This window comes from Grammomys surdaster, unplaced genomic scaffold (assembly GCF_004785775.1).
Source record: "Grammomys surdaster isolate TR1022 unplaced genomic scaffold, NIH_TR_1.0 1164, whole genome shotgun sequence".
NCBI lineage: Eukaryota > Metazoa > Chordata > Mammalia > Rodentia > Muridae > Grammomys > Grammomys surdaster.
Window position 1 is genome coordinate 5,742,511 of NW_021605583.1, and position 24,667 is coordinate 5,767,177.

At 47.3% G+C, this 24,667-nt stretch overlaps 1 protein-coding gene, 1 long non-coding RNA gene and 1 pseudogene across 3 annotated transcripts in view; 2 read left to right on the top strand and 1 right to left on the bottom strand.

The window, feature by feature from the left end:
* Positions 1-5,773: 5,773 nt before the first annotated feature.
* LOC114635164 lies at positions 5,774-5,891 on the bottom strand (annotated as a pseudogene).
* A 4,643-nt stretch (positions 5,892-10,534) lies between these two features.
* On the top strand, positions 10,535-14,415 carry LOC114635049. Its single transcript, XR_003713405.1, has 2 exons — positions 10,535-10,637; positions 14,250-14,415. It is a non-coding gene; the product is annotated as an uncharacterized LOC114635049 (long non-coding RNA).
* A 7,249-nt stretch (positions 14,416-21,664) lies between these two features.
* The window catches only part of Kmt2a (lysine methyltransferase 2A), an 81,781-nt gene continuing 78,778 nt past the window's right edge, over positions 21,665-24,667 (top strand). For both annotated transcript variants that reach the window (XM_028783844.1, XM_028783845.1), the window contains exon 1: positions 21,665-22,099. In XM_028783844.1, the coding sequence (XP_028639677.1) occupies positions 21,665-22,099 (435 nt within the window). The remainder of the gene's footprint in view (positions 22,100-24,667) is intronic.

Consider the following 24,667-nt stretch of genomic DNA (forward strand, 5'->3'; position numbering starts at 1 on the left):
ACCCATGATGGTTTAATGACCTCCTTTCTGCTCATGTTTCAATAAATTCTCCTTTGTTACTTTGCTTGTCTTTTTGTTGTGAGGGTCTCATTGTGTAGCCCTGGCTGGTCTGGAACTTTCGATGTAGACCAGGCTGGCCTTGAAATCACAAAGATCTACCTGCTTCTTAGTGCTGGGATTAAAAGTGTGTAACATCATGCCTGACTATGTCACTGTTTTTTAAAGTTTTATTTATTTATTTATTTATTTATTTATTTATTCACTTTTGTTTTTCCAGATAAGGTTTCTCTGGGTAGCCCTGGCTATCCTGGAACTCGCTCAGTAGACCAGGCTGGCCTCGAACTTACAGATATCCACCTGCCTCTGCCTGTCTAGTGCTGGGATCAAAGAAAGGTGTGCACTGCCACCGCCTGGCCTAATTTTTAGCTTTAATTTTTTTTTTTTACATTTGTTCAGTTAATTGCCTCATATGTATGGATGTGTTTGAGTGTGGGAGAGGTGTGCATGGTATATGCACACGTGTGTGGGCATGAGACCTGTGAACATTCGAAGGGCCCAAAAGAAGACACTGGAGTCCATCTCTATCTCTGTTCACTTATTCCACTCAGATAGGTTCTCTCACTGTCCCTGGAGCTAGCTTGGCAGCTTGCAGGTGCCAGCCATCCTCCTGTCTCTGATCCTTCCTCTATACTTTCTTCTCCCAGATTGAGGTTACAGTACACGAGAACATGTCCAGTTCTGTATGGGTTCTGGCTATTTTAACTCATGTCTTTATGCTTTCACAGTTACCCAGAGCCTGTCAACTTAGATTTATTTTTTTAAGAGAAAAAAAAAAGCATTTCTCAGTTTTTTTGAAACAGGGTTTCAATCTGTATCTCAAGTTACAGCTTTCTATGTAGATCAAGCTGGTCCCCAGTTTACAGTGATTCTCCTGCCTCTGCCTCTGCCTCACCGGTGTTGAGTTCCATACACAGTCAGCTTTTCATTGTCATGTGTCTTAGTGAGGGTTTCTATTACCATGACCAAAAGCAAGTTGGGGAGAAAAAGGTTTATTCAGCTTATATTCCCAGATCATAGTCCATCACTGGAGGAAGTCAGGACAGGAACTCAAACACGAGCAGGAACCTGGAGGCAGAAGCTAGCTGATACAGAAGTCACAGAGGGGTGTTGCTTACAGGTTTGCTCAGCCTGGCTTGCTCAACCTTTCTTAGAGAGCTCAGGACCACCAGTCCAAGGGTGGCTCCACCCACAAGGATGGCTCCACCCACAAGGATGGCTCACCCACCAGGGGGCTGGGCTCTCTTTCATCAGTCTCTTAAAACTGCAGATGGGTCCTATTGAGGCATTTTTCTAATGGAGGTTCCCTCCTATCGGATAACTTCAGCTTGCGCCAAGCTGGCATGAGGCACACATAAGTGCTTCGTTTTATAGAGATGGGTACTCAATGTGTACCCGTGATGGCCCCACAGCAATCCTCCTCTCTAAGACTCCTCCGAGATTACAGAAGCAAGCCATCATACCTGGTGAAGTCTTAGAGAGAGGGAGAGCGCTCAGTCAGCAGAGTGAGAAGTTGAAGCTAAAATCCTCAAAAGGCAAGATGCCATGGGGTGGTGGCGCACATCTTTGATCTCAGTACTGGAGAGACTGAGGCAGGCAGATCTCTGTGAATTGCAGGCCAGCCTCATCCTCATAAGAGTTTCAGGTCAGCTAGGGCTACATAGACCTTGTCTCATAAGACAAACAAACAAATAACGATAGCAAGAAAAACCATGATGATTTATAACCCCAGCACTGGAAAGACAGAGACAGGCAGACCCCTGAGGCTCTCTGGTGGGCCATCCTAGCCTACTTGGTTAGGTCAAGACCAGTGAGAGAGTTTGTCTCACACTTTAGCAGCTATTTCTTAAGATTTTGTTTATCTGTTTTGTACTGTCATCTCCCGAAGGATGAGTGGTGGGCATGTTTCATTCAATTGTCTACTCCTGAATCTGTAAATTAAATTATTTTGAGCTTGACACATAAAAACAATAGTTATCAATGGAGTGCCATGTGATAGTTAAATTAGCACATACACTATGTGGGGGTCCCATGTGATAGTTAAATTAGCACATACACTATGCAGAGGTAGTAACATTTTATTTTCTGTGTTTAGGTATTTTTGCCAGCATGCATCTCTATACGTCACATGCATGCTTGATACCAGCAGAGGCCAGCAGAGGGTGGTGGATCTCCTGGAGCTAAAGTTACCGGTGGTTGTGAGCTTCCGTGTGGGTGCAGAGGATCAAACTCCAGGTCTCTGAAAAACAAGGGCTCTTAACCATAGAGCCAAGTCTCCATCCAGGCAAAACGTTTTTGTTAGTTGGTTGGTTTTTCAAGACAGAGTTTCTCTGTGTACCAGTCCTGGCTGTTCTGGAATTTACTCTGTAGACCACTCTTGAACTCACAGACATCCACTTGCCTCTGCCTCCTGCGTACTGGGATTTAAGGCATGGGCCACTACACCTGGCTGAATGTTTTTACAGTATGCATTATGCTATATATTCCAGAACATGTCAAGAGGCTGGGAATGCTGCCCTTTGAGCATGTGTGGACGATAGCGTTGGCCCTTAGTACTATTTTTAGTTAAACAACAAAACCATGCCAAAATACCTTTACTCAACTGGTCTTGAGAATAGTGGCTTTTAGGAAATCTTTCAGGTCAGTTATGATTGCTGGAAAAAAAAAACAACCAACCAAATCCTCGTTCAATGGTCTTCTTAAATGACAGATTTCTAATCACTGAGTACTGACACTGTTCTTTATGGACTACATCTTAGAACTCTAGAATTGGCAGCTACTAATGCCTCTAAGAATGTCTGTCAATCAACACGTTGTCCACCTAGCTAAGGGACAGCTTCCTGGAATTAAGACGGCAGAACCTAGGTTATAATTAACTCAGACTTCCTTCTCGTCTTGTACCTTGGCCATGACCTTAATCCTCACCTAGATTTTCCATCCCGTCTACGGATAAAAATTTGTTCTGAATTAGATCAACTGAACTGTGGTCCTGGTAGCCTTAGGAAGTTGGCTGGGTGGCTGCAGGGAATCTTAGACCATACATTTGGACTTATTCATGACTTACATAAACAGATATTTCATTTATTGATCATGTTTTAGGATAGTTCATGACTGGTTAAAACTCCAGCTCCAGGGGCATCTGATGGCTCTGGCCTATGTGACCACCCACTCTCATATTCACACAAAGACACATCCACAATTAAATAAATATGTAAAGATAAAACGAGTTGTGACTGAGGAGATCATATAGGGTAGGGCATTAGATAAGTAGCAGTAGGCCACACTGACTGTCACTTAAATCTGGCTTTAAATCCACCCAGCTGGAAATTGCTTGTTTCCGAAGCCATTTTTCCTCCCTGTTCATTTTATCCCCTCCCCACCCCCCCCCTTTATTTTAAACTCGTATTAAAAACAAAGCAAACATTGCTTGGTAAGGACAAGTGGACTTCTTTCAAGGTAATTTCTTGTGAACAGAATGTTTCCAGTTCCTGGAACCACAGCGATGACAATATAAAGGAAGGATGAGCAGGGAAGATAAAGCTGTGAATGGCGTTAGAAGCGAGCCATTTCCAGCTGAGCCGGTTGAAAGTCAGATTTAAATGACTGTCAGGTCAGCGAGCCACTGCTACTTAAAGCCTACCCTATGAGATCTCCTCAGTCCCCACAACTTTATTTTTAAATACTATTTAAATGTGTGTGTGTGTGTGTGTGTGTGTGTGTGTGTGGTCACAGAGGCCAGAGACATCAGATCCCCCTAGAGCTAGAGCTCTAGACAGTTGTGAGTGCTGGGAACTGAGTTCAGGTCCTCTTCAAGAATAAGATGTACAGGGGGCTGGAGAGATGGCTTAGTGGTTAAGAGCACTGACTGCTCTTCCAGAGGTCCTGAGTTCAAATCCCAGCATCCACATGGTGGCTCACAACCATCCGTAATGAGATTCAATGCCCTCTTCTGGTGTGTCTGAAGACAGGTACAGTGTACTCATAAATAAAATAAATAAATCTTTAAAAAAAAAAGAATAAGATGTACAATTAACTGCAGAGTCATCTCTTCAGCCTCAGACCTCAATGACGGAGCTGAAGTCATTATTAGATTAAAGAATAGAATGAAGAATTGTAGTTGGTTATTTACTTATTTTTAGTGTATGTGTGTGGACATTTTGCTTACATGTATGTCTGTGTACCATATATGTGCCCAGTACCTACTGAGGCTTGGATTCCCTGGAACTGGAGTTACAGACAGTTACGAGATGCCATGTGGGTGCTGGGAATTTAACTCAAATTATGGAAGACCAGTCAGTGCTCTTAGCCTCTGAGCCATTTCTCCAGCCCCTGTTTATTTAGTTATTGAGGCAGGGTTTTGTGTAACCCAGCCTGACCTAGAACTTACTATGTAGTCAAGGCTGGCCTTAAACTTCCTACCCTGTTCCCACTTCTAAGAGCCAGGATTACAGGTGAGCACCAGCCTGCCTGGCCAGAAAGAAGGAAAAGAAACAGCTCACCCATTGCTGGACAGAGAGAAACAGATACTTTTCAACACAATGTCCCCAGTTTCCTCTCCCAACTTGGAGTCGATTGGCTCCTGCCACACCCTCCCTTCCGCCCTGCCTCCCTTTCTTCTTCTTCACTTAGGAAAAACATTCCAAAACCATCCTTCTACATTTTCAAATACGTCTCCTCCTGTTTGGCCATGCATTCTCTCTTTCTAGTCATCCACCATTTCATTTGTCCACTTACTTAATGATCACCAGAATTATTATATGCCTGCTATATATTTATACATTAGGATAGTTGCTTGAGATTCTGAAGTGTATGTGTGTGCGTGTGGTAGGTGTGTGTGCATGCGTGTGTGTATTGTAGGTGTGTGTAGTATGAACACAAAGGTCAGAGAAGACCATCAGCTGTCCTGCTTTCTCACTCTCCAGATTATTCTCTTGAGACAGGGTCTCAATTTGGAACTAGGCTAGCAGCCAGCAAGCCCTAGTGAACCAGGTATTTCAGCCCCCTGCTGGGGCTGGGTTTTCAGGCCTATATGTAGCCACATTCAGCTTTTAATCTAGATGCTGAGGGTTCTAACTCAGATTCTCATGCTTGCTCAGCAAGTGCTCTTACCCCCTGAGCCACCTCCACACCCTCCCTTTTTTTGAAGGATTTAAAAATGTTACTTATTGTTGTTGTCAGGGGTGGGGTGCACATATACCTTGATGTGGAGCGGGGCAGAGGACAGCTTTTGGACGTTGATTCTCTACTTGTTTCGTTCATTCTGGGGCTGAGACTCAGTAGTTTATTTAGGGCTGCATGGCAAATGCCTTTACCACTGAGATATCTTGCCAGCCTTCGTTCTGAAGTTTTCTAAGACTTACTACCTAGCATGGCATGAGATGCATACCTGTAATCCTAGTACTTGGGGCTAAGGCAGGAGGATTGCTATGAGTTCATGGTCCATCTGGGCTACGGAATGAGTCCTAAGCCAGCCAGGGAAACCTACAGTGTGAGATTCTGTGTCAAAGAACCAAACTAAATTTAAAAAATAAAGGAAAAGCATGTTCCCTAGATGGTTGCCAGATTGTTTTCCGTCTTCCAGGGATTGAACCTAGGGCCTCATGTTCTCCTGTCAAGTGCTCTGTTACTGAGCTATGCTGTCCAGTGATAGCTGAACAATGTCTAAAACTGTACTCTGTGCAGCCCTGAGTCCAGGCATCTATTATACTGGGGTGGAGGTATGCAATGGTTAGATGCCACAAAGCAGGTGACAATGCCTTAACTGTGTTATTAGACGAGAGGGCTTCCTCCATCTCTGTCAAGGGAAGGCTAACTTCTTTCCTTATGTGTGGCACAGCTCCATGTTTCCTATTTCTATGGGGCTTACAGTCCAGAGGAAGAGATAGCAAGATAAACAGTCACAAGCCATACAAAGTGCAAGCTATGTTGAGGGAATCAACAGCGGGTGTCTGCATTACATGTGAGGGAGGGATGAACACTCAGGAGAGGCTGAGGAAGACTGGAGTGTATAGAAAATGAGCTAGAAGTCAGTCAAGGGGATGAGAAGGGGAAATGAACACATTGGACAGCAGGGATGGGCACTGAAGCAGGGTCAGATGGGAGAATCTGAGCAGCAAGGCAGGGAGGACCACAGGGATGGATGTGTCCTGGAGATAAAGGAGCCTTGTATTAAATGATGAAGCATTCTGAAGATGAGGGATAGTAACGTGTTTTCAAGAGCCAAGAACTGCAGTCAGAGTTCCATCTTGGGAAGCTCAGTGTCAGAACAGAATACTGAGGAACACTCTGGAGGTTCATGGTAGTTCATGGCAAGATGCTAGGAAAGGACAAACCAGAGCCAAGACGTTCAGTTTAGGAACATCCTAGAGAAGTGGCTCCACAAAGTATTGGGTAGGTGTGTCTGAAACTCAGAATGGTGGTTAGGGCTGGTATCTCATTTGGGGGAGTGGGCGGGACTGCTTAGGAAGAAATCTCAAGCCAAGTGAGTACAGGGTTTGTTTATTGCTCTAGCCCCAGCACCTAAAGCTTTCCTGGCAGCAGAAAGCATTTGGGATTTGAATAAATGACTAAGATAATGAAAACAGAGGCAGTCTAAGATCATGGCTCTGAGAAGCCATCATTTAGAGATGCAAAGAGGCTAGTGCAAAGATTTTAGATAGCCAGGGAAGTGAAGGCGGAGTCTGATCTCCAGGACCTATATGGTGGAATCAATTCCCACAGGTTATCCTCTAACCAATATGCATACACACAGAGGCACACACAGAGACACACAGACACAGACACACAGACACAGACACACACACACACACACACACTAAAAATGTAATTAAAAATAAAGAAAAGAAAACCACGGTTGTTTGAGCTGGCCATGGTAGGTTACTTCTACACTCTTGGGAAGAGACACTCCGAGGACATTCTTGGCTACATAGCAAGTACCAGGTCATCCAAGTTTCTGAGACCCCATCTCTAAAGACCAAGGTAAATACAATAGGAAAGAAACCCTCGTGTCTGGAGGCCACAGCCTCAGCAGCGGTGGCGGTGGCTGTGGTTGGCGAGGATTTGGAAGGCTGTGAGGGAACAGAGGCTGTGAAGTACAGCTCACTGGTTCCAGGAACTCGATCCTCTCTTCATCACCCCTCTTTGTTTTTGTTTCCTGTTTGTTTTCTTTGATTTCGAGACAGAGTCTTGCTCTGTAGCTCAAGCTGGCTTTGAGCTCATTATATAACCTATCCTGATCTCTAATTCCTGATCCTCCTGCCTGTCTTTCCAGCACTGGGATTACAGATGGGCTATCATGTCTGGTCTCTGCCTTTTCTTCAGTTTTTCTCCTTAAGTTAGGAGATAGGCTCAATCCTCTTGTCTTTAAATTCCTGTTTTTAAAAAGAAAATCAAAAAATGTTCTCTTCATTCTCATACTAACGGCCTGTCTTTTCTCTCTGCTAGTAAATGATAGTGTCATAAAGATATCATAAATCTATTGGTATTTTCTTCTTACCTGTTTTTCTGTTTTCTAATTTAGGCAGCCTGGTAATCTCTCTCTGTCTCTCTCTGTCTCTCTCTGTCTCTCTCTCTCTCTCTCTCTCTCTCTCTCTCTCTCTCTCTCTCACACACACACACACACACACACACACGTCAATTTATTTGCTTTTTAAAGATGCTTGAGCCTTTGTATTTATTTTATGGACAGGAGTGTTTTGCCTGTATGTATGTGTATGTACCATATGGATGCCTGTTACTTAAGAAGGCCAGAAGAGGGAATTAGATCCCCAGAACCTGGAGTTACAGACAGTTGTGAGCAGCTTTGCTGGGATCTGAACCCAGATCCTCTGCAAGAGCAGCAAGTGCTCTCAACCACTGAGCCATCCCTGAAGCCCACACTCATCTTGTTATCTGCTCACCTCTGCTTCTATTCTTCCTCTCACTCCCTGTATTTAGTACTTCAGCAAGACTTACTCTAGCTAGCTTCAAGTGTCTCCTGCATCCGGGCTGGTGCGACAGCTCAGCTGTTAAGGCGCTCCATGTTTTGTCTGATGACCTGGAATGTAAACCCCGGGACTCATGTGGTGGCAAAAAAGGACTGAGTCCTCAAAGTTGTCCGCTGACCTCCTCAAGCACAAGGTGTGGCATGAACATGCATGGATAAATAAACGAACCAAATTTTTAAATGAACAAAATAGAGATGGAGAGCTATTTTTGTGTTTTCGGTTTTGCTTTGTGGTTTTGTGTCTTGAAGTATTTAGTGTTCTTGAAGATATGGGGAGTCATATCCAGGGCCTGACACACGTTAGGCAAATACTTTACCACTAAGCCACACCCCATCCACTTTCTTGATTCTTTTTGCTTTTAGATTTTTGTGTGTTGCATGTGCGTCTGTTTGTTTGCATGTGGATGCAGGTATATACATGACATCACAGGCATGTGGAATACAAAGGACAACCAGGTGTACTTCCTTACATACCATACCATCTACACCCCCAAACCCCATCAATCGGGTGCCCTTTCTTAGATACCATCTACTTTTCCCTCCTCCTCCCCACAGGCTTCGCTCCTCTGGAACTTGACACTTATATTAGGCTGTGTAGCCAGTGAACCCCAGGTATCTGGTTATCCTGCTTATCTCCACTTCCAGGTGCTAGGATCAGAAGTAGGCAGCCTTGCTCTAGAGATTAAACTTAAATTGTTGTAGCTTATGCGACAAGAGCTTTACCTGCACCTCAGTTTCTCCTTTTTTTTTTTTTTTTTGCGTGTTCTTGGAGACAGGGACTTATTATATAACCCCAGGTCATCTGAAACTGAATATGCAGAACAGTGTTGTGTAACAGTTTTCTCCAAGATTGAAATATTTCAGCCTACAGGAAAGCTCTTTAAATAGGTAAACAACTTAAAAATAACTTCAGGAAGTTCCTGAAACTGACCAGATTCACTAAGTCTGGTCCTACCAGAGTAAGCTATAAGAGCTGAGAGTCTGACATGAAGCTGAGCTTCAAAGACGTCTCTCAGATAAACTGAGCTGCAAAGAAGACCCTGAGACCAGACCAACTAACTACCCAGAAGAAGCAGCAACCAGCTGAGCTGTCTGAAGAGATGAAGACCATCTGAGGCACCTAGAAAGAATACCCTCTAACCTGTTGAGCTGCCTGTAGGCTGTGGGTGTGTGCCAGGCTCCCAGCTTTTGATACCTGTTACCTATGCTGCAGCAGGCTTTGGTGATGCAGCTGTCTGTTGAGGTCTGGTCTTTTGCTATGTATTTTAATACTAAATACTGGGCCGCCAGGCCTGGTTGTCCTCAGTGACTAAAGAAATCTGCACATATACAAGTGGTGCTGTGTAAACTTGTCCCCTAAGTTATTCCTGATTGGTGAGTAAAGAAAGATGCCTACAGCCTACAGCAGAAAAGAGGTGAAGTTTGGGTTCTGGGCGTGGGGTCAGAGGAGGGACCATGAGGGAGAGGGAAGAAGGTGATAGAGGAGAAATGCAATGGGGTAGGTGAGCTATGAAAACATGGCTGGCCAATCAGAGCTAAGAGCAGCTCAGATGGAACTAGCAAGTTATAAGTTGGGATTATTGCTAGGGAAGGAGATATAATAGCACAGTGGGTAGGTATCTTCATAGCTTTAGTGCTGATTAAGGCTTATTGTAAATATAAAAGTTATGTGACTTTTATCTGGAAACTGAGTGATCAAAGGTGGGTTAGAAACCCTGCCGTCTGAGATTAAATATTAAATACAGCAAACTGGTGCCCATTTCTGCTCCTGTAAATAATCCAAATAAAGCGCATTGGTTCACAAAGTTGACTTTGTGGTATCTGTACTTAGGTCTGTTGTGGGCTCCCTATCTGGGGTGAGTGTATGTGAGTCTCCCCAGGAGAAGTTTTGTCACACAACAATCAGGCTGGCCTCTAAATTAAGACCATTCTCCTACCTCTACTTACTAAATGCTGAGAAAACTGGCTTGTGTCACCATGCCTAGTTGATCTCAGTGCTGGGGATTGAACCCAGGGCTTCACGTGTGCTAGGGGAGCTCCTGGCCCACAGAAGGCTTCTCTAGCCCTTCTTTCATCTGTTCTTGACAACATCCAGAATGTTCCTTCAAATGATGAGTCATAGCTGATGAACCTTCTCCTCAGAACCTTCCAGCGGCTTCTCAGTTATATGCCAGTGTAAAATCTGAAGCCATCGGCACCCGTCTCTCACCTCACTTCTTGTCACTAATCCTGTCACTCATCTTACTATATCCAGTCATATGGTCTCTCTCCATGCCACACACCACATCCTGGGGCTCATACGTGTGCTGGTTTATATCGGAATCCTCTTTTCTTTGGGCATCATTTGACTTAACTCTCCCTTTGCCCAAAGCCTGGCCATCCTTTCCAATGAAGGTGGCACCTTAGTTTCTCCCAGCTCTCTAGTATCTTTATCTCACTAAAATAGCCCTCCAAGACAGCTGCTGACCTCCAATTGCTTGCTTCCCTCCAATAGACTGTGAACGCTGGGAAGCAGACCTTCCAAGAACACCTCGCCTGGAGGAACAGAGATAAAGATAACCAAGAAGCTATTCCTGCCCTTGAGAAACCCACTCCGGTGAGTCATGCGACCTAACAAGTAATTAGAATGGAAATGCTCAAAGCCTTTGGACGCCAGAGGGTAAGGCTCTATGGGAAAGGGGCTGTTTGAGATGACAGTTACTGATCTCGGCAGCCTGGGTAGTAGTTAAAATCATGAGATCACCAGAAAAGAATGTGAGAAATGACACTCAGAGCCACCTGTGTCTAAGAGTGAAGGACAGGGAAATGGGACTGGGAAGAACCATCTAGAAGATGCAGAAAAGCCTGCTCAGCAGAGCCACCCATGACCAAACTGCTAGTTTGCCTTTTGGGAATTGATACTTTTTTTTATTTGTTCCAAGACTGGGTCTTGTAGCCCACCCAGGCTGGCCTAGAATTTGGTGTTTTCTTGGCTGTCCTCAAACGTTTGGTCTTCCTGCCTCAGCATCCTGAATGCTAGATTATGGGTGTCTGCCATCATATTTAGCTAATAGGCTTTATAAAATCTACCAACAGAGCTGGGGAAAGGTTAGCACTAAAGCTATTGTCTAGTGTGCACATGGTCCTGGCTCTTCAACAAAACCCAGAACCCTACCAAAAAATATACATCAAAGAGTCCCAACAGTTCTTATGACAGTTATTACTATGAACATGTTATATAAATCCATATATTAATTCTTACAAGAACCTAGGATAAGCCAGGCAGTGGTGGTGCATGCCTTTAATCCCAGCACTTGGGAGGCAGAGGCAGGTGGATCTCTGAGTTCGAGGCCAGCCTGGTCTACAAAGTGAGTTCCAGGACAGCCAGGACTACACAGAGAAACCCTGTCTGGAAAAACAAAACAAAACAAAACAAGAACCTAGGATTAGGTACTAAGATGACCTGTTTGTTTAGCAAAGGAGACCAACTCACCTTCCCAAGTATATGCATCTGCTAAGAAAATAAAGATTTGCTAGCAAGCCATGGTGGCATTTGTGTTCCCAGCCCTTGAAGTCTGAGGCAGAAGTATCTTGAGTTTTAAGCTAGCCTGGGATACATAGGGAGTCCCTGTCTCAAACAGGAAAAATAAAACCAAACAGGTTTGAACCCAGGCAATTTGAGCATGTATTGCTTTTTTGTTTTCTAAGATTTATTTATATTTTATTTATTTATTGCTTTTTTTCGAGACAAGGTTTCTCTGTGTAGCCCTGGCTAGCCTGGAACTCACTCTGTAGACCAGGTCGGCCTCGAACTCAAAGATCTGCCTTCCTCTGCCTCCCAAATGCAACAGCGTGTACTCATAATCACTATGTTATGACACCATCTCTCTGTGACTTTTCATATTTTACTATACACCCATTGAGGGTCATGCCCCTGTTGTAGCCTCTGGGTACAGCAATTGGAAGCACAGAAGCCTCCACTCACAGAGCTTCTCTCCTCATGAGACACTGACACTAAAGCAAGAAAATCCAGACAGGTGAGATGACTCAGCGGTAAGGACACCTGCTGCCAAGGCTGACAGCCAGTTTGGTCGCTGGGACCCACATGATGGGGGGAGATAACTGACTCCTGAACGTTGTCCTCTGACTTCCGCATAAGCACATAAATTAAAAAAAAAGTAATAAAAAGTTTAAAATAAGCAAATCCATGGTAATAAGTGCTGTGGAGGAAAAAAAAATCAGCAGATGGGTCTGTTGGTTAGCGTGCTTGTGTAGTGTGCGCGGAGCCCCGAGTGGGACCCCCGGCACTGAGTACAACCAGGGATGGAGGTGTTCCCTTGTGAGGAAGAGATGGAGACACATTTAGAAAAAAGGAGATATCTCAAACTTAGTGGTGAGTAGGGAGAGACCTTGAAGGGGATAGAGAGGGAGAGGGCCTGCAACAGGGGAGTGTGAATTCTGGGAGGCCTGCCTTCTAGAAATAAGGCAGCATGAGGAAACCATTAGGGAGGGGGTAGAGGCAGGAAGATCAGAAAGTTCAGGATCATTCTCCAAAACATAGTGAGTCGGGGCTAGCCTGGGCTATATAAGCCTCGATTAGAAAGAGGAGGAGTAGGGAGACTGGAGAGGCAGCTAAGCAGTAAAGAACCCTGGCTGCTTGCTCTCCCAGAGAACCTGGGTTTGATTCCAAGCACCCATATGCTGGCTCATAACCCTTTCTAATTCCAGCCCTCTCCTGGCCTCTGTGGGCACCAGGCAAATACTTGTGCAGACATACATTCAGGCAAAACACTTGGATACATGACTATTTTAAAGAGAAAGAGAGAGAGAGGAAAAACGCAGAAGGGCAGGGGATATAGTTCAGTGGTAGAGCTTGCCCAGAACAGGAGGCCCTGATCAATCTCTAGCAGTGTAAAAGGAAGGGGGCGGGGAAGAAGTAGTGTATGGTGTCAGGAACGGTAATGATGTCCACTGAGGAGGGGACCATGAGCAGAGATACAAAGGAAGTGTGACAGTGAGCCAAGAGGATTTCTGGTGGAAGAACACTCCAGACAGAGGGAACAGCAAGTGCAAAAGCCTTAAGGTCTGAGTGAGCCTGGCTGTTCTCAGAACTACAAGGAGGTCAAGACGGTAGCGACAGAAGGTCGTCTCTGGAGAGACAGGAGATAAGGTCAGGAGATAAGGGCTTCTGGGAGTTGCCTGAGATTAAAGGACCAAGTGAAGAGGTCTGTGTGTTGTGTTCACTTCAGTTTAAAAGATATATATGCCCACCACTCTGGAGGCAAAGGCAGGCAGATTTCTGTGAGTTAGAGGGCAGCCTGTTCTACATTGAAATACCTTGTCTCAAGAAAATATTACACACAAGTGCATATTTATACATATTTACATATATACACATATATTTGCATATTTACAGGTGCATGTGCAGTATTAGAGTGAGACTATTAACCTTATAAATTTATGCCTTTTAACAATATTGTAAATCTTTACCTTGTAATATCTCAGTACAAGGTTATGGTAACCAAAAATTAGTTTAAAAATAAGCTCTGTTGGAGACATGGCTCAGTGGTTAAGAGCACTTCCTGTGTTTGTCCCTGCACCTACTTGGCAGCTCATAACCGTCCTTAACTCCAGTTCCAGGGGATCCAAAGTTCTTTTCTGAATTTCTCCAACAATAGGCATAGACATGATGCATATACATGTATGCAGGCAAAACAGGCATACACAAAAAATAAGTCTAAACTAATAAAATAAAAGTTTAAATAAACTTGAGGGCCAGCAAGATGGCTCAGTGGGTAAAACCACTTTTTAAACAAGACTGATATCTCCCCAGAGTTCCCCATGGTGGAAAGAAACAAGAACTGATTGCCAGACGTCATCTTCCTGACTTCCCATATGTTATACGGCATTAAAAAAACAAAACAAAAAGAAAACCATAAAATAATCTCTAGGGCTAGGGATGTAATTCAATCGGTAGAGGGCTTAGCTCTCACACAGGAGGCCGTGGGTCCCATCTCCCAGACTACATAAACCAGGCATGGTAGGGTATGCTTATAATCCCAGCACTGGGAGGGACCAAGAGCATCAGGATTTCCGTGTCAGCCTCAGTGACATGGAGTGGTCAAGGCCAAGCAAGGTTGTATGAAACCCTGTCTCAAAACCAAATGCAGCGACATCTCAGCCGTGTGTTAGAGAGCGCCAGTTAAAGTCCCTTTCTTTCCTTTTACAGGTGTGCCTCCTGGAAAAGATGCTTCTTCTTGCTCCTTCCTGCCTTCTTAACCAAAAGTCTGTCTTGAGCATTGACATCCCCTGCAGCTCCTCCTACAGACCTCACTTGAGTCTACCCTAGAATACAATGATTACCCGTGGCTTCATGGCTGTGGTGGACCCCACAATGAGCCTTTGTTTCTTCCTTATTACCATTTCATGGAGACTATTTATTTTTATTTTATGTGTATGAGTATTTTCGAGTACCATGTGCATGCCTGATCCTCCAGGAGATCAGGAGAGGATGTCAGGACCCCTGGAACTGAGAAACTTTTGTGAGCTACCACGTGGACTAGACCTCCCAACAAGGACCCTCTGCAAGAACTGTAAGTGCTCTTAACCCCTGAGCCATCTCTCCAGGATCTTACGACTATAGTTTAAATGTATGTGTAGGTGTCTGCACAGATGTAGAGGTCAGAGGAAAACTTCGGTGAGCTGATTCTCTTCTCCAACTATGTGGGTCCTGGGGATTGAACTCAGGGAATCTGGCTTGACAGCAAGATATTTTGTCCCTCCCACTATCTCTTGAACACTTTCCACCCCTAGACTTGTTCTCAGTTCCTCCTATGTCTCTTCCTGCTCTTTCCTCTAGCCTTTCTATACTTCATTGGTCCATTTCTTTCTCTGTCTCTCGTGACTGGGTACTTTGAGTTAACTTGTGCAGCAGACCATACCTGGGCCAATCAAAAGTCACTTACGGCTGCGACTTAGAGACATCTGGAAAGAGAGAGAGAAAGAAATCGCTCAAGTACAGAATTTCCATGGAGCTTCTTCACATTGAAACAGTTATAAGCAGATAAGAGCTACTCGTCACTTTCGTCAAGTTGAAAATATGAACTTTGATCACTGGTATAAATCTCCAATGGAGATAATTTGACCCTGCCCGATCCTCTGATAACACCATCTCCTTGAACTGACAAGACAGTTTGGTGGGTAAATGCACTTGCTTCCAAGCCTGACTACTTGAGTTCAATCCTTGGAACCCATGTAGTAGAAAGAGAAAAATCAACTCCTACAAGTCATCCTCGATGTCTGTATACATGTCATGGCATGCACCAACCCATTCACATGCACGCACACAAACATACAAGATAAATAAGTAGATGTTTTAAAAACACCTAAATCAGGAAGACAACATGTTAAAGCCCTTTAGAGTGAGCCCCCAAATCTACAAGTTCATGGGAAGAACCATGTACTTAGGAGACATTGACTGGGCTTTATAGTCTCTGTTTGACACCGCAGATGGAAGTATGATTAATACATACACAGTTCCCGACTTTAGAAAGTTTTATCTCCCCAGTCAGTTAGACCTTGACTTTTAGCTGACTTACACCAAATGTACAACACAAAGCCTGCTGCCATCTCTGCTTGATTCCGTAAAACCGTTTCAGTCATAAATACAACTAGTTATGCCAAGTTTCTTTTCTTTTTTTTTTAAAGATTTATTTATTTTTTATTTATGTGAGTACACCACTGCTGTCTTCAGACACACCAGAAGAGGGCATCAGATCCCATTACAGATGGTTGTGAGCCACCATGTGGTTGCTGGGAATTGAAGTCAGGACCTCTGGCAGAGCAGTCAGTGCTCTTAACCGCTGAGCCATCTCTCCTGCCCACCAAGTTTCTTTTCAAGTTCAGAAATGAAAACCAATGGACACAGGGACTACAACCATTACTTCCTCCTCCTCCTCTTCTTCATTTTTTTTTTTTTAACGCTCAGGAGGCTAGCCTTGAACTCAAAGTGCAGACCAGACTGGCTTCACACTCTCCTTCCATCCACAGCCTCTACCTAGTGCTGGGATTACAAGTGTGCACCACATGTCCAGGTTGAACTGTCACCTCTGCAATACAAGGGTGCCTTTATCGAAGAGTTATAGATTTGGCCCTTTCTTTTCAGAAGAAAGCCATACCAAAGATTCTAAACAGTTCCCTGTTCTGTGATGATCCTGTATGGGCTATTTAAAAGACTCAGCCAGCTTCTTGGTTAAGTTCAAAGACCTTTGGGGTCTACTGTACTAAGGCACTAGGTTGGAGTTCTTTTGGAGAACGGAAATTGGGAGCGCTGTCTTTACCAATAGTGAGGAAAAACTGAGTGAGACACTGGGAAGGGTGAAGCAGAAGTATCAAGAGTTCAAGGTCAGTCTAAGCCACATAGCAAGTTTGAGGTCAGCCTGGGTTGTATGAAATCCTATCTCAAAACAGAGGAAAAAGAAATCTGGGTAGGTTCTATTCTTACCATTAGCAAATAAACCAACAGAACGTGTGTGTGTGTTTGTGTGTGTGTGTGTGTAGGAGTGTTGTTTCCATTTGAATGAAAAAGAAGATGCTTAGATTATATAATTTAATCTTCATGTAATCTCGTGAAGCTGCTATCAATATTCTTATTTTTGCAAATGAGGAGACAGGCATGTGGCTAGGTACCTGGAAACCAAGCCTGGGCTTGTGACTCTGAACCCGTGTTAGTCACACCACAACACTGATTTGCAGTCAGGAGTCCTCAGGGTAGAGATAAAGAAGTCAACATCTAGGAATCCCTTTGAAAGAAATTCAGGTTTATTTATTTTGTGTGTGTTTGCTTACATATATGTATGTGTCAGCACTTGCATGTCTGCTGACCGTGAAGGTCAGCTGGGGCATTGGATCTCCTGGAGCTGGAGTTAGGCTGGTTTCGAACTATCATGTGGATGCTGAGAATGGAGCCGAGGTCCTCTGAAAAAGCAACAATTGCTCTTAACGTGTGCACCAACCTCTCCAGCCCCCTTTAAAGCCAAAGTAATTTATGAGTTCGCAGAAATGAGCAAAAATTGGAGTTTCCTTCCTGAAAGTTTCCTTCTCTAATTTGAAAAAAAAAATGTAAAATATGTTCATTTTTATTAGGTTGGCAAAGATCAAGAAGGTTAAGAAAAAACTTTCAAGCCGGGCGTTGGTGGCGCACGCCTTTAATCCCAGCACTTGGGAGGCAGAGGCAGGCGGATTTCTGAGTTCGAGGCCAGCCTGGTCTACAGAGTGAGTTCCAGGACAGCCAGGGCTATACAGAGAAACCTTGTCTCGAAAAACCAAAAAAAAAAAAAAAAAAAAAACAAAAAAACAGAAAAAACTTTCAGAAAGGTTATGGAGAAAGAGGCCCCCTTAGAGTTGCTGATGGGAATATGGGTTACTAGGACAAGCTTTACTGGGGACAATTTGGTAGCATCTGTCTAAATCACAAATGTCCATGCTTGGAGTTCAGCAGCTGCATTTCTGGAACTTCATACTAAAGTTATACCCCACAGTTGCAAAGTGGTGTCCAAGGCTGGGCACCGTGTTATTGTGTGAAATTGAATAGAGTGACTGGGCACAGTGGCTCATACCTGTAGTATTAGCATTCACCGGAGGCAAGAGGATTGCCTCAAATTTGAGGTCAGTGTCTGGGCTACAGAGTGAATTCCGGGAGAGCTTGGGGTACACGGTGAAAGGCTGCTTTGTTTTGTTTGGAGGAGAGGATGGCTCAGTGGTCTGGCTGTTCTTCCAGAGGACCCAGGTTCGAGTCCCAGCATCCATATGGAAACTCACAGTCATTTATACCTCCAGTCTAGGGGGAATTCTGCATCTTCTTATGACCTCCACAGCAACTGCTTGTAGGTAGTGCACAGACATACACACAGGCAAAACACCCATCCATGTAAAGTAAAAATAATAATAAAAAAAAAAAGAGATGAAAAGGAAGAGGAGGAGGAGAGGTGGAGAAGGAGGAGGAGGAGTAGGCCATTCAGTGGATTGAAAGCCAGGTACATTTCCACTGCATGTTTAAAAACTTCATGTTTTCAGACATCCCCATGAGTAATAAAAACAATTTCCCAGTTTTATTTAAGTGAAACCACTGAGATGCCATATAAGACCTGATAGTCTTTTATTTATGGACAAAGTTCTCTATGAACTCACTTGTTTAGATATAGGTCATCTTTGGAAGTATTAACGTGACATTTGCTACCAATGAAAGGAAGATAGAAATTGATGTCAGCAGTGTGCTATCTCAGAACCAATGCAGTGGGGTTTGACATTTCATTAACATTTTAACCACATGAAGCCAGACATGCCTGTGATTCCAGTACTCAGAGACAGAAGCAGGAGGACCTTTCTAAGTTTGAGGCTAGGTTGGTTTACATAGCTGAGGTCTAGACTAGTTAGAAAAAAAAAGCGCAGTGTATATCTTAGGGGGCTGGAGAGAGAGAGAGTGCAGCAGCTAAGGATGGGTGTCACTCTTACAGCTCACTGAGCTTTGCTTCCCACCTACATCAGGTGGTGCCCAACTCCAGTTCCAGAGGTTCCGATGTCCTCTCTTGTCCACTGTGGTCACCTCGTGTTGCACACACAAACAAGGACACATGAATAAACACAAAGAATTGGTTTTTTTTTTTAAATAGGGGAAGGGGGTGTCGAATGTTTGCCACTTAGTATTCACCAAGCCCTGGGCTTGAGTCCCAGCAGTATAAAACCAGGCGTGGTGGGACACACGAGTATCCAAGCAGTCCAGAGGCAGAAAGTTCAATGTCATCCGTGGCTGCTACGTAAGTTCAAGATGACTCTCAAATAGGTAAGTCCATGTCTCAGTGCCCCCACCCCAACCCCGTGTGTGTGTGTGTGTGTGTGTGTGTGTGTCCTCAGGATCAAACCCAGGGCTTTCTTTCCAAGTGTTAGGCAATCGCTTTCCCATTGAATGTCCTTCTGCCAAGATCATCTTATTGGATGTTGGTGTTAGACCCCACTAAAGTTTCAGACGTATCCCTATGTAATGTGGCCTAGACTCAGTTTCCCCACCTGTAAAATAAGGGTTATCTTATATGATTAGTAGGAACTGAATGCACATAAAAACATTTGGGTTCATAGAAAGTACTCAGTAAGAGTTATTTCTGCTCTAAAACATCCAGCCATAAACCAAATTCTGAGCTATACCGGGTCGCTTTGCATCAGCCTGAGAGAGACCGACTAGATAATTTTTCAAAGTTCTCCCCCACTTCCCAGGCTCCTGTCTTCAGAACCTGCAAATACTCTCTATTCCTGCTGCTGCCACCCACCCTGCAGACCTCCCACCTGTGCTAAATCAACTGTGCTTGTAGGGAGGGGGTTACGCAGAATCTAGAGGGTTTGTTTTCTCAAAGGTGGAGGGCGGGAAGAAATCCTGTTGACACAGTTACATAAAGCCTGTCACTCAGTCCCCTGCCTACTACCTCTGAAGGCCGTTATGCATATTAAAGAAGGGGGGCGGCAAATACAAAAGAAAAATAAACGAGAAAGAGTGAGAGAGGGAACAAATCAGGATGCTTGAGGGACTCCACGTGGTCGCCAATCTGTAACTGATCAGAGCAGCTATACTGAAGCAAAAACCCCAGAGCCCAACGCTAAATACATTGCAATAGAGAAACCGTCCACAATGGGGTGTGTTATGTCTTGAGCAGAGTCTTGGGGCTGCTGTTTAATATCCTTTCGTAGCTCCTATCCTCTCGGCACCTAGTAAGCCACGAGAAGCAACAACGGAATCTGGTTGTGTGTGCGCAGTTGTGAATGTGCGTTTTGCAAACCATCTGGGCCCCATCCTGCGTGGTTGGAACGATGATCGATCCCGGACGAGTTTGGGGAGTTGGGGCTTGACTATGTCTCCTCCTCTTCTCTGTTCCTTTCCTCGCTCCCTTCCCCCTCCCCCTCCCCATTTCAGGCACAGACGTCTCTCGGTAGGAAGGACGTAGATTTTTCAGCACCAGGAGGCCGTGGACCTCTGGAGGCGTGCAGTACACCCTCCAGTGGGTTGGAGCTGGTTGCTACCTGCCTTACTATGACCCACCCTGTCGTCCCCAAATCTGCCACCCGGGGAGGTCCTAGTTAGAGCAGCTCCGGGCACGGGTGCGGGAGAGACCTGGATGGCTTGCGTGACCTTCCTGCGAACTCCACCTCGGCTGGGGGTTGGGGGGGGGGGGAGATGGAGGCTGCTCCGGGTCTGCAGGCAGTGTATCGATCCCTAAGCCTCAGTCAAGGCAAATTCTTCGGGCAGCAATCTCTCCCTCCCTCCTTGGTTTTTCCATCCCCGCAGGCTTCTAACGCCTTGCTGGAGGCGCCCTCTCCTATTTCCCGCAATAAAGTAAACCCCGTGGATATTCACCCCACCATTACCCGCCGCCGCTGCCCCATCCCTCTTCCCTCCCCCTCGGCTTGCTAACCCTGCGTGCAGAGCTCGCCGGCGGCGGGCCCCTTCCATCCAGTGTATCATAATGCCCAACGCCGGGCTTCACCCCCCCCCCCAGCCCCCATCATGAGAAATGTGCTGGCGAGCCCCCTCCCTCCGCGTGCATACATTAGGGTCTGCTTTGCATGCAGCGGCAGGCTGGAAGCGGAGGAAGAAGGGGCGGGGCGCCTTTGCCCGCCTCTTCCCTCCAGGCCCTGTCCGTTAGCCACCCAGTTTCAGCTCCGTTGTAACGCCAGGTCGTTTGCGCAGCAGCGCACGCTGTGGCTCCAACGCCTGGGCTGGGAAAACGCACCCCAACTCCGGAGAAGGGCACGAAAGCCCGAAGCCCCTCATCTCCCTCCAGCGCACAGTGAAGCGAGGAGGTGGCGGAGGCGACCGCTCGCTTGTGCGCATTTTGGAAAGGGCTCCAAGCATGAAGATGGGAGGGGCTCCTCTTTTATTGGATTTTTATTTTATTATTTTATTTTTTTTAAGGCGCGTTCACCGAGAGCCTTGCCATTTTGCATAGAAGCAACCGGGCGACGCTTCGGTTTTGCACGGAGTACAATGGAGCTTTCTGGATTCTAGAAGCGTTCCATAAGGGCTAAAAGCCCGCCGCTCTCCAAAGCAGCGGAGGAGAAGGCTCGCTCCTCCGGGGACCCGGCAGCCGCGCCGCACTGGAAGCGGTTCTCCTGGGCCGCTCAAGTCCCGGCGCGTCCCGGGAACGTGTGTAATCGGCCTCTCCGGCTCTCTCGGCTGCGGGCCACCCGCTCCCTCCGCCTCCATCCTCCCGCCGCCCTCGCCCCCTCCCCCCTCTCCCCGGAACCCGCCTCCGCTCCGGGCTCCAGGGCTTCCTTCCCCCCCTCATCTTCCCTGGCGCTGCCGCTCCCGGAGGGCGGGGCATGCACTTATCCAGGTTGCCGGGCGGGAGGAGCCGGGCCCGGGGCTCGGCATAGCGCAGCGGCCTCCGGGCGGCGGAGGCGGAGGCCAGAGGCGCATATGCAGATTGCGGGGCCGGCGAGTGCCACCCGGCGCTCGGCATAGCGGGCCGCGGGGTCCGGGCAGCCGGGCGGCGCCAGGCGGGTTAGGCAGGTTCCGGGGCCCGCCGCTCCCCCCCCTCCACCTCCCCGCCCCCCTGTGTTGTCGCCTCTCCCTCTCGCTGCTTCACTTACGGGGCGAACATGGCGCACAGCTGTCGGTGGCGCTTCCCCGCCCGACCCGGGACCACCGGGGGCGGCGGCGGCGGGGGGCGCCGGGGCCTAGGGGGCGCCCCGCGGCAACGCGTCCCGGCCTTGCTGCTTCCCCCCGGGCCCCCGGCCGGCGGTGGCGGCCCCGGGGCGCCCCCCTCCCCCCCGGCGGTGGCGGCGGTGGCGGCGGCGGCGGCGGGAAGCAGCGGGGCTGGGGTTCCAGGGGGAGCGGCCGCCGCCTCAGCAGCCTCCTCGTCGTCTGCCTCGTCTTCGTCTTCGTCATCGTCCTCAGCCTCCTCAGGGCCGGCCCTGCTCCGGGTGGGCCCGGGCTTCGACGCGGCGCTGCAGGTCTCGGCCGCCATCGGCACCAACCTGCGCCGGTTCCGGGCAGTGTTTGGGGAGAGCGGCGGGGGAGGCGGCAGCGGAGAGGTAAGGGGGCGAGGAACCCCCCCCCAGGTCCGGGGTCTCGACCCTCTGAGGAGCCCCTCCCCTCCCCCATGCAGGTTGGAGGAGCATCCCAATTCTGGAAACATCCTGGGGTCCCTTACGCGGGGCAAATGGCCCTCCCATCTTAGGACCTCCCTTACGGGCTGCAGACCCCCCGGGCGCCCTCACCCGAGGGTTCAGAGCCTTCTGGCTGAGGGCCTTTAGCCCCCATCCCGCCTTCTTTCCCCGGACCCTTCCCCAAATCCCTTGGCACAGACCCCCTCGCGGGGGTTTCCCATCCCGGGACTGAACCCCTCCTCCCTTTCACAGATTACCTCATCCGAGCCAGATTCCTCCCTCCCTCTGCCAGAGACCTGATCCCGCCACATCTCCGCCTCCTTCCCTGGGCAGATGTGTTACTCCTAGCGCAGTCTTCCCCTTGGACATCTCTTGGGTGGTGGCTTCATCCAGGGCCACGCTTTTAGCCTGGCCCTTGGGAAATCCAGGTCCCTTCCTGCACCCTGCTTCCGAAAAACCTGACAAACCCTCCCTCCATCCCCAGCCAGGTCTTCACCTTGCCAGTCACTCCCCCTTGTCTCTCTCTCACCTCCACTACCTGCCCACTCCCACCTCCTGCACACCAGGCCTCCTCGTTCCGCCCTACCCCTCAGGGGAAGCTTTCCTCTCCACCTTGTCTGTTCTCATCTCTACTGCGAAGATAGCGGCGCTCTCTCTCCCCCTGCGCCGTCTCTTTCCCCATCTTCCAGGACTACGTTTCCTAGGCTGCTGGTGTCAGGGATTTACCTCCAACTCCACCCCCTTCCCTCCTTTAGACGAAGGACCAGAGGTGTGTTAGAGGGAAAATGGCCCAGTGTCTCCCTAGGCTTGGAGCAGATCTACTTTCTAGCATTCGCCTTGAGAGGAGCAGGGTTTCCCTCCAGCTCTTGAGAAAGGGGGCCCCGGCGAGGGGTGATGTTTGTGGGGGAACGAGGACTGCATCCTCCCAAGGGAAGCAGCTGCTCGCTCACCCCACCCACTGCGCCTGAGAGCTTGCAGCCTCTGGCCCTGGCTCCCTCCCGCCCTTCTCTTTTTTTTCTCGTCATTTCATTATTGATCCACCTTTTCCTAGGCCAATCCTGGGTCTTGGAGGGGGTTGGAGGAAAGCTGGGTTGGGATGAGAGTAGATAAAGGGACCTTAGTGTGGTGGCGGCGGTTGTTGATGCTGTGGGTTGGGAGAAAAAGGAGGATTATGAAGCCAAGTTAGTCTTTAGAAAGAGGAGGTAAGGTTATCTGCGATTCCTAGTGGGAGACTCAAGGTGGGTGAGGTAGACGGTTGAGAACCGGGATGCTTTGATAAGCGGTATTCAGCCTTTTTTTTTTTTTTTTTTTTTTAAGCGAAAAGGAAAGTTGCCCTGGGAAGGGAAGTTGAGTTCAGGTTCAGTCAGTGGCTATGCGCATTTGTTTTCCATTGGATGCAGAAAGGGCAGTTTGAATCGCGGGGGAAGGAGGGGGGAGGAGAATGTGATGGGGGATTCTAGGGGGAGGAAGAGCAGCTGCCAGGGGCTGAAGTGAAGGGGGGGCGGGGGTAGGGGTTTGCTGCTCTGGAGTGCTGTTGATTGAAACAGAAAGGGAAAGATAGCAACCAGCCGTTTCCTGCGTGCACTGCCGTTGGGGCACACAAAATGTCCTGGGCAAACCCCTTGTGGCCCATTATGCCCCGCACCCCTTTAGATTTAGCAAAGCCCTTGGGAGGGAGAGGATCCTAGGGACCCCTGCCTGCCTATCCTTTCAAGGAGCTGGTCTTTTTTTTTTTTAAGTTTTTAGTCTTCCAGCCTGCTTTTAAATTTTGTTTCTAAGGCAGCCCGCTCAGGAGACTGACAACCGCCTCTGACAGAGCAAGGAGAACATGATGGGGGCGTGTTCCTTGCTCTGTAGCTTGCTAGCTGTAGCATCCTCCTCTTTCCCTGCCTCTCTTCGCTCTGTCTCCACCCCCTTTCCCCAGCCTTCAGAAGGCAGCTGCAGTAAACAGGGTTGTTTGCAAGTATTTATTGGTTGCTGTAGATTATTGTGATTTTTTTTGAAAGGCCAATTCTGTATTTTTTTAAGCTAACAACACAGATATCAGGTAGTTGGAGAACCAGAAGCATACATGGCAGAAAGACTGAGCCATTTAGGTTACTTGCATGGAGTTGGTGCCTAACTGTGAGTTGACTTTGCTACTTTTTAAAAAAGGTAAAGCAGAGAAACAAAACACCACCTTACATTGACATATCATTCATCTGCTGCATATTTTCAAAGTTGAGACTCGACTGGTTATATGTAGAATTCTAGTCCTGTGTATGTTTGAGTAAAATAAGAAAGTCTATTAGGAGAAGGCCGTCTGCTTTAAGGGGATTCCTGTGCCGGCAGCGTTCTGTTGCTTGGCACGCTTATGCATTTTGTATTGAAGGACCATGTGTGCAAGTTCTAAATGTTCTGATCACATATTCAAAAGCAAAGTCAGCAGCAGAGACTGGTGAGAGAGAGAGAGAGAGAGAGAGAGAGAGAGAGAGAGAGAGAGAGAGAGAGAGA